This window comes from Chanos chanos, chromosome 11, assembly GCF_902362185.1.
Source record: "Chanos chanos chromosome 11, fChaCha1.1, whole genome shotgun sequence".
Classification (NCBI taxonomy): Eukaryota; Metazoa; Chordata; class Actinopteri; order Gonorynchiformes; family Chanidae; genus Chanos; species Chanos chanos.
The window spans coordinates 2699261-2709170 of NC_044505.1; the positions used below are offsets into that span (position 1 = coordinate 2699261).

The 9910-nt window shown below is 44.9% G+C and overlaps 1 protein-coding gene across 1 annotated transcript; it reads right to left on the reverse strand.

The window, feature by feature from the left end:
* Positions 1–1466: 1466 nt before the first annotated feature.
* lsm6 (LSM6 homolog, U6 small nuclear RNA and mRNA degradation associated) lies at positions 1467–4200 on the reverse strand. Its single transcript, XM_030788212.1, has 4 exons — positions 4153–4200; positions 3574–3695; positions 3021–3134; positions 1467–1695 (listed from the first exon to the last, which is right to left on the reverse strand). Exons 2-4 carry the CDS (start codon positions 3665–3667, stop codon positions 1661–1663), a joined length of 243 nt encoding a protein of 80 aa, XP_030644072.1. The 5' UTR covers positions 3668–3695; positions 4153–4200; the 3' UTR covers positions 1467–1660.
* Positions 4201–9910: the final 5710 nt, after the last annotated feature.

The window sequence follows — 9910 nt, forward strand, 5'->3', positions numbered from 1 at the left end:
ATAACGATCCTTCAGGCGCACGCTGATGCCTGGCTCCCGGTTGCGTCTGTTGCAGACCGAGTTTAATCAATACGGCGTCCTTCATCCTTTACTCACGATCGACCTTGGCAGGCTTTTGTCTCTTCCTTAGGGCCAGAGATCACACGCACATGGCCAGAGAAAGAGAGAGGGAGAAAAAGACGGACAGAGAGAAACGAGGCCCTTGCAGATCTCTCCTCGTGAAAATCTGGCGCATCCAAAACAGCTCATTAAGAGAGTAATGAATTGTAACTTTATGGCGTTTCCTCATCTCGCTCTAATGAACTGATACGATCAGTTTGTTCGCTAAATTACTAGGCAACGCCAAGGCACTGACGGACAGATTTTAAACATGTCAAAAGGCTTACAGGGCGACAATGACCGCCACGGGAATCTACCCAGATCACGTAAACCGGTAAATCTCCAGGAGCGAAACGCATTGGTAAACAAACACAAACTATAGTATTACAGCAGGCTAAAATACCCCATATGCCACAGATTAGCCAAAAATGGGGAAACCAAACTGCCCACAAACATCTGAAGTACAGTATCGAGTACATCGTTTACAGCGCGGTTTAGCGATTTTCCACCTGCATAGCCAAAGGCTTGTGATTTCAGCTTTTATGTAAACACGCCCGATTCGGCTAATCAAAGTCGCGAGAGACTCCGAAACCATCAAATTCAGGCGTATGCGTATGAGATGGGAGCTGCGGAAACGTGCCAAAGTGGAGACCTTGAGGGACACGTCTCCCTTCCCTAGATTTACAATATACCATGTGTTTGTGTTAGAAAGTCAGCTGATACGATAACTATGTTTATATTGTTGCAGGGTGCGTTTCATGGCAGCTTGTATCATATATACACAATTCTACAGCGTTGGGAACATATCAGCCCGGAGACAAAGCCGTCATTTTAAAGGAATTATTACTGAATGATAATAGCAGAGGATTTTACCAGCATGACCTCTGAGAGAGACATTTTCCTTTTCTCATTCATAATAGTCCTCTCTGTAATTTTTATAACTACGAAGCACTTTAACATTGGGCTGAAAGTGCGATGTATAAAAATATAATTCATTATTTATCTATCGTTCCTAATTTCCCTGTTTTTATAGTGTCACTTAAACAGTTATTCTGAATCCAATCAGATCGGAGCGGAAGCAGACAGCTAGAGCCAATAAATGAACCAAATTGTTTTGTGCACTCAAACAGCAGTGTGTATATTTTTTATGGTCCTAAACAGACACCCACACATTGCAACAACAGACAGTTTTAAACATGCAAGACTGTGGTGTCTTAAGGAACTCCTTAGCAATTTGGTTTTAGCATTTTCTTTCCTTTTAATTTTGTTGTAAAATTTCACATTTGGATTCAAAGCACTTTCTTGCACGACCGCAGTACATGACTTTATTGTACAAATAGAAAGTAATTAGACTAATTAAGATTGTGTCCGAAAAACAAATTATTTATTTCAAGCCAGCGTGTGCAAAACATACCAATCTTCGACTTACAAAACGTCACCCAGGACAAACTAAAATATTCGCACAACAGAAAAAAAAAAAAACTGGTAAACTCAAATGAATCCTTGCTATAACAAAACAAAACAACAAAACAAAACAAAAAAAAAAGGGAAAAAATTGTCTTCACATCTTCCTCTTCTGGGTGCTGATGTATAACACTATATGGAGAGAGGGAGGGGGGACAAAGGGGGAGAGAGAGAGGTTGATTAAGGAAAAGCAGTGGAGGATGTGTGAGAATATGAGCACATGTACAGTAGGTGCCTTCTACAGCAACGTCTCAGAGCCCCAGTCCTGAAGAGTCACTGGACAGTCCATTTCAAATCTAATTCAGTGTAAATGCCTGATCCCAATCTGATTCAGCTAACCAAATAAAACCCCTACGGTCTCCCACCACAACACACCAGATTCCTTTCAATCCAGATCCTGTGCCTGATTCCACTTAATCCAGATCACATAACGTATTCCAGCCTAATTCAACACACACACACATACACACACTCTCTCTCTTGATTCCATTCTAGTTTCATAAACATCTAATTCTGTTCCGATCCAGAGAACCAATCACACTTGACTTCTTCCTAATCCATTTCACTCACACAAACACACCTGACTGAAATCTAATTCAGCGCACACACACACACACACACCTAGTCTTCCTCTATTTCAGCAAAAAAAAATTGGTTCGGTTTCAGATTGGCTTACAAACAACAACTTCCCCTCCACTGGGCCAATCAAGCAGTGTGTTACATCCTTTCTCCACTGATTCACATAACTGCACAGCACACCTAGCAAGCCTGGTTACCCAAAGATCAGCAGATCCAGACACAGCCTTTCAAAACAATGCCTTGCACAACAATTTAGCTTGTTGCCTGGCGACACCTGTTGCAATCAATCAGAATCAGTGATCTCTGCATCAGCACTGCTGTGGGCAGCCTCAGAGAAATTGCCCCATGTGTGAAGGAAAAGAACAATCTCCCTGTAGATTCCTCTACAGCAAAATGAACAGACATGAGCAGAGAGCTAGGCTGTGTCTCCATGTGGCCGCTGAAAAGAAAACCATCAGGCGCGGCGGCAAGTGAGAACTCAGAGTTAGTTAAATCAGAACAAGTAGTAAACCTCCTAATAGAAGAGCCCTATGGCTTTGTTTTGCTAGGAGAATGAAACCATAGGGCTCCTCTATTAGGAGGTTTACTACTTACTCTTGAACTAACTAACTCAGAGTTTTCACTGAACCCGCTTTCTGGAATAGCCCCCAGGAGTCAAACTCTGCAGCTCAGTGGGTCTCCAGGACTGAGGTTAACCAACACTAAAGCGGTGAATGCACCTTTCAGTTCTCAGAGGAATCATTTTCAGATGATTTAAAAACAAATCTTTAACTGTAGCAAAGCTTAGATGTGATGCCGAAGATGTTTAGCGCTGCTACCAAAATGATACACACCAACACACCAAAACAAACAAACAAACAAAGTGTTTCACTATTTACCGTTATTTCCTCTCAGGAACGCGTCGCCATACTTGTTCTTGAGTTGTCCATTCACGTACTCCTCTGTCTGCTCCACAGCGATGTTCATGTACCCATCCAGACAGGCTAGGACTCCTGCACACACACACACACACACACACACACACAGAACATGTGAACATTATCGAATTATCTCAGCACAACAATGCTTAACACCAAAACAACCAACAGGCCTCACAGTAGAATAACAATCAAAAGAGTTCTGCATATGTTCAGTGTCAGTGAGCAGACTTGGAGAACAGTCACTGCTGACACACTGTTGTGACAGCAGTTCTGTCCCAGACAACTGTAGTGTTAGCCAAACGGTCTGTGGAAACCAGTTCAGGCACTTATTAATATAACCAGGAAATATACACCTTTACGAATCGCATAATGTAGAGCCGTGGTCTAGTAGGGCATCAACCACGGGTACCAGTCACATGGTAACACACGACCGATTCAAGCCACATGTGTTTAAAAAACGGTGTTTAGTCGAGGTCGTGTTTGAAACGTTCTGATGCAGTTTTAATGTTACCTCTGTAATCGACGCCGGAGTTCAGTTTGACCACCACAGGCCTACCGATGATCTGCTTCAAGAAATCACTCGGTGTCTGTTTCCGGAGACTCATGTTTTCAGGCAAAAGCGTCTCTTAGAATCTGGAAGTGATGAACAGACATTTTCGTTTAATTATAAACATAACTGGTTCGATAGCTTCGTTTTAGTCTCGAGTGTGAAGCCACACACTACACTAGGAAACCTTACTTAGCTAACCAAATAAATCACGGACAAAATATCCTATCTCCACTGCACGACGAATCAAAACATTACTGTTCATTTAGGTCAGTCCACCATTACAGTTTGTGGATTCTTCATACATATCTGCGTATTTCACGGCACATGCTAGAAACACACACCATGCTAAATAACCACATTGCTATTCTGCTATTCTGGGATTGCTAACTACCACCAGCTACTCTGGTCAGGCAATCGAGATACATGTAAAGGGTAAAAACATGCATCCATTCTAAGCATGCAGTAGATTATAATGTATATACTATCTGGAGAGAGTGACAGAATTTACAGCAGTAAAGGTATCATTATGAAGTTGTTTACCAGCGTGCTTTGTTAGCTTCCAACGTTCACTATACGCAGAGATCCCAGCAGCCAATCAGATAGTCATTCTGTTAGCCTACGGAAGCTGCCAAGTGTCAAAACTCGTTTCAAAAAGGGGGGGGGGGGGCGCTGGCGCTTGATATCCCCATTGTGTGTGGGAAACCGATGGTGGCAGATGGACTATCTTAACGACCGATGTGCAGGAAGATAGACAGTTTAGTGGCCAGAGGAGGTATTTTGGATAGCGAACGTTTCCTTAAACACTTGCAACGAAGCACCCTTTCCCAGCTCTTAAAGCCCTCCTATCCATTTTCTGTGACTCAGTATCTTGTGCAAAACCACTTTCCAATGAGAAGTGATTTTGTAAAAGCTAGTGTAAAATCGCTTCTCTTATTAGTATGTTTTTCCCAGTGTAATTAACCTGGACTCCAAGTAGCCTACAGATTAAATCTTTTGACTGATTTGTTATGAACAGGTTTAATAACTGACCTGATTTATGAACTGTGGTGTTATAGTAGTCATAGTAGTAGTAGTAGTAGTTGTTGTCGTTGCTGTTGTTTATTTCATTTCATATCTATCTATACACATCAAAAGCAATCCTGTTTGAATTGTCTAGCAGTTTCACTGGTTACTCACTGAGAAAAATACAGAGGCGGTAAACACAGTAGAAAGAGGGAGAGAAAGAGATAGAGAGGGAGGGAGAGAGGGAGAGAGAGAGAGGGATAAGAACTATTACACATAGGGTTAGACTCTGAGCAAGAAAAAAAAGGTGAGAGAGAGAGAGAGAGAGAGGTGAAAAGGACGAAATTGCGAGCGTTTGGGTCTGACTCTCGGGGGCTGTGAAGGATGAACCAGGGAGACAGATTCATAAAGCAATGGCCGCGCATCCAGACAGTTTTGCTTGTTAGCGGGGCACGGCTAGCCCTGTGGGGGCTAGAGGTTAATTTGGTATCTGGCGTTGTGTTAAACTAAGGTCAACGCTACAAGTCCTTAAGTCATAAACAAGTGTGGTTAAGAGCGGCAAACACACCTAGACATAGGTTAATGAATATTAATGAATATTCAATGAGTGATTTTTTTTTTCCCTCTACTGTCGCCCTCTCATATACCTGTCTTTACAGAGGCTTATCAGGGAGAGAGAGAGAGGGAGAGAGGGAGGGAGAGAGAGCACACTATAGTGTACTTTAGTGGCTTATGAGAGAGAGAGAGAGCGAGAAGGAGCTGCTATAACACACTGGTGTCTTTTTCAGCCAGAGAAAACAAGGTTTTTTTCTGCATCACACTTTTAAAAGAAGGTTGAATGGAAAGAGTCAACAGGAAAGGAGCGGTTTCACAGCGCACAACTTACACTCATCTTTCTTTTCTCTCTCTCTCTCTCTCTCTCCCTCTCCCTGTCTCTCTCTCTCTCCCTCTCTCTCTCTCTCTCTCTCCCTGTCTCTCTCTCTCTCCCTCTCTCCCTCTCTCTCTCTCTCCCTGTCTCTCCCTCTCTCTGTCTCTCTCCCTCTCTCTGTCTCTCTCTCTCTCTCTCTCTCCCTGTCTCTTTCTCTCTCCCTGTCTCTCTCAGTCTGGTCTTTCTCCTCCTCCATTCCCCTTTCACTTTATGGTTACGTGTGCAAGGCTGCACTGTGTTCACTAACGCGCACGCACACACACACACACACACACACACACACTCTCTCTCTCTCTCTCTCTCTCTCTCTCTCTTTAGTGACCTTCTTGGTGCACAACATTCCTGACTTTATGGGCAGAAAGCCAAGAGGTAGGTTTGTTAAGTGATACTGAGTAAAAAAAATAAATAAATACACACACACACACACACACACACATACAATAGAGTCATGGAGGTACAAACACGGGTTTCACAAGCTTTTTTTTTTTTCTTCCTCTCTCTATGCCATTGTGCCTGTTGCTTAGGGAGCCATGTGAGAATGTCTCTTTTTTTTTTTGTCTCTTTCAGAATGTTAGTTTCCTTCAGGCCTGAAAAGGAGACATTTGTACCTTATTGCCCTGTCCTTCACTCGGCTACTCTTCCTCAGTATGTGTGTGTGTGTGTGTGTGTGTGCTTTTTCTACACGCTTTACTTTTTTTTTCTCGCACTTCGGCCTTAATATGAAACAGTGGATATGGAGCATGGAATGATTTTTTTTTTAATCTGGACAAGCGGTATTGATTGTATGTTAAAAAATGAAAAGAAAAAGTGAAGGAGAGAATAAATCTTTATGTTCATTTACTGTTATGACCCTGAGTGACTGCAGGAGCAAAGCACTTTGTGTCACATACTATTTCAAGAACCCTGCCCTCTCTGCTAGATCCAATCGAGTTTTTCTTTCTCTTTTTTTGGTGGTGGGGGGGGGGCTGTTTTTACACAGAGGTCTCTCTCTTTCACACAGATGGACAGAGATACAGTTGACAAAAACCCAGCGTCACCTTTCAAAGCCCCCATGGATGACCTGAAAGAGAGAGAGAGGGAAGAAAGAGAGAGAGAGAGAAAATGAAAAAAAATGAAAAGATTATAGTAGGAGGTGAAGAGAGGGAAGAGAGAGCGAGAGAGAGGGAGCGAGAGAGAGAGAGAGAGGGAGCGAGAGAGAGGGAGGAGATGGAGCACAGGATGTGGTCAGTGAGAGCTGTTTGGTGGGGTGGGGCCAGATGGTGAGGTGATGTGGGTGATGTGGGTGGGTGTGTGGGTGGGGGTGGTGAGGGAAACCCCTCATTTGCCAGTGGCAGTGGGGAAGAATGGGTGGGTGATTGGGGTGGAGGTATGGAGAGAGTCTAGACTGAGCTGACCTTCGTGGGTGAGGGCCTCTCTCTGCAGGTCAAGATGGATATGAAGTTGGGGGGGTGGGGGGGGGGATTATGGAGAAAGCCCGAGGGACTTTTCAAATGAAAACCAGATACCAGATCAGCTGCTGGCATGCTCTCTCGCTCTCTCTCTCTGTCTCTCTCTCTCTCTGTCTATCTCTCTCTCTCTCTCTCTGTCTATCTCTCTCTCGCTTTCTCTCTCTCTCTCTCTCTCTCTCTCTGTCTATCTCTCTCTCTCTCTCGCTCTCTCTCTCTCTCTCTCTGTCTCTGTCTCTCTATCTCTCTCTCTCTCTCTCTCTCTCTCTCTCTCTCTCTCTCTATCTCTCTCGCTCACTCTCTCTCTGTCTCTCTCTCTCTCTCTCTCTCTCTCTCCCTCTCTGTCTCTCTCTCTTGCTGTCTCTCTCTCTCACTCTCTCTCATTCTCTCGCTGTCTCTCTCTCTCTCTCTCTCTCTCTCTCTCTCTCTCTCTCTCTCTCTCGCTCTCTCTCTCTCTCTCTCTCTCTCTCTCTCTCCTGCTGTCTCTCTCTCTCTCTCTCTCTCTCTCTCACTGTCTCTCTCTCTCACTCTCTCTCGCTCTCTATCTCTCCCCATCTCTCTATCCTCTTGTCCTAATCCTTACAGTGCATGGAGGCAATATTTTGAAAATGGTGTGTGTGTGTGTGTGTGTGTGTGTGTGTGTTATAGAAGAGGTGTGCTGCTTTGATCAAACATAAGGAATGAAACCTCACTGGCTCCTCTAAAACACTTAGACGTGTGACATAACCACAGCCAGATAAATGGCTTTGGATTCACTGCCGCTGCTGGGCAGCATGCGTCCCCTGTGCTGGCAGAAACGTGAGATAAATATCCAGTCTGTACCACGTTCCTGCATGTGTATGAACTGGACTGTCCGTAGAGTTGACACATCACAATGTGTTATAGATATTCCATTTAGCACTGACTTAAACCTGTTGCTGTAGAGGGAATGAGAGTTGTAATGTCTAATTGACATCTCTTTCTTATAGAAACAAGTACCTTTGGTGCTGACTTGAAGATGAAACAATTAGAGATTTCCATAGTGACAGATGTTGTCAGATGTATCATTACAGGTGACCTGTTGGATCAGTCCAGCGACTGGATCAGTCTACCCTCCTCGGCCCTGTTTCTTAGGACGACTGATATCGAAGCTAATGAGCGAAAAGGGAAAAGAACCTTCTAGAACTTCATTTTCATCAGCCCTGAGGATTTACCATGGTTACGGGTGGCTACCACTTATAACGTGAACTGTGAAACTGCATGTGCATGTGTGTTTGCGTCTGTGTGTGTGTGTGTGCGAGAGAGAGAGAGAGAGAGAGAGAGAGGGACAAGTGGTGTCTGTAATTTGGAGGGAATCCATGCGGCCCCTCCAAGATGAAAGAAAGGACCTTTGTGTGGACAGCAGTGACTGAGAACAGCCTACAGTCTCAACGCACACACACACATTCACACACACATACACACAGATGCTCCTCCATCACCACTAACAACACCCCTCCATACCACAGCCCTGGGGGCACGAACACTCACCCCAGGGGAGCAGGCCCGTCGCCAGTTCACCCATCCAGCATCTGCCCTGGGGGGTGGAGGGTCACCGTGGCTCCAGCCCAATTCTCACTGTACTCCAAATGCCCCCCCCCCCCCTTCAGTGACTGAGAGAGGGACAGAGAGAGAGGGGGGGGGGCAGAGAGAGAGAGAGGGAGAGAGAGGGACAGAGAGAGAGAGAGAGGGAGAGAGAGGGGATGAGGGACAGAGAGAGAGAGACAGAGAGGGAGAGAGAGAGAGACAGAGAGGGGGGCAGAGAGAGAGAGAAAGAGGGAGAGAGACAGAGAGAGAGAGAGAGAGTCAGAGAGGGAGAGACAGAGGGGGGGGCAGAGAGAGAGAGAGAGAGAGAGAGAGACAGAGAGAGTCATGGTTGGCACCAGCCCATTTCTTCGCGCCCTTATCTTCAATCTTTCCTCTTTCTTCCTCCATTTTATATGCCATCTTCTCCAGTAATAAAGAAAAAAAAGACAGAGATGTGTTTTTTCCCCTCCTCTATCTTATCTGTCTGTAATCTGGTGCTTTTAGCGGTAAATGCATTCTACTCTGGGTTTCCCTGATGCGCACAAGAGATCTTTTTATCTTTCAGAAAAAAGACAGGGCTTCTTTAAAGAAGGTTGTGTCCTGGTCTAATCAAGTTCTTCCTTTAATTGCCCTTGTGTCGCCCAAATGGTGCTTTCGCATCTGAGAGAGAGAGAGAGAGAGAGAGAGAGGGGGATGGATGGATGGATGGTTGGATGGATGGATGGATGGATGGATGGATGGTGCTCATATGAAGAACCACGCCGTCGCGTCCATAAATATGCATCGTGACATTTGGAACAAAGAACCCCTCGTCCAGGGGCTTCGTTATGAGTTTTTCTCCGGTCGTGTGCGGCCCCTTAGAGTGCAGACCGTTTTTCGCCGTAGGTCTTACGGATCGCGTCTTCGTCCGTCTTCGTCCGTCTCAACTCTCCAGCCTCAGCACACACCAGATGGGTCTGTTGACAGAACGCGGCGGAAAACGATCGTTCTCTCACTCAATGTGTTTGGCTCTGCACATCAGAGACGATTATTCATGCCTGAGACCAGCTCAGGATGCCGGTGTGTTAAGACTTGGGCACATGCTGAGGTGTCAGGAAGGTGAAACCATGCAAGCTGTTTTTTCTTTTTTTCTTTTTTTTTAACATCTTTGTTTGAGAGACTTTCTGGGTTGAATCCATCTTTTCCCGAGGCAAACAGCCTCAGTCTCTCTCAGAAAACAGATGTTGGGAGTAGAGTTAACTTACACCCCTCTGCAGTTTAAAATGCAAGAAGTTTAAAATTGCACCTATTTTACTTCTGCTTCTTTCCAAACATCTTTTGGAAGAGTCGGAATTAAAGATATAAAGTTCCTCATGGCCCAAGGGCTTGCTTTTCTTAA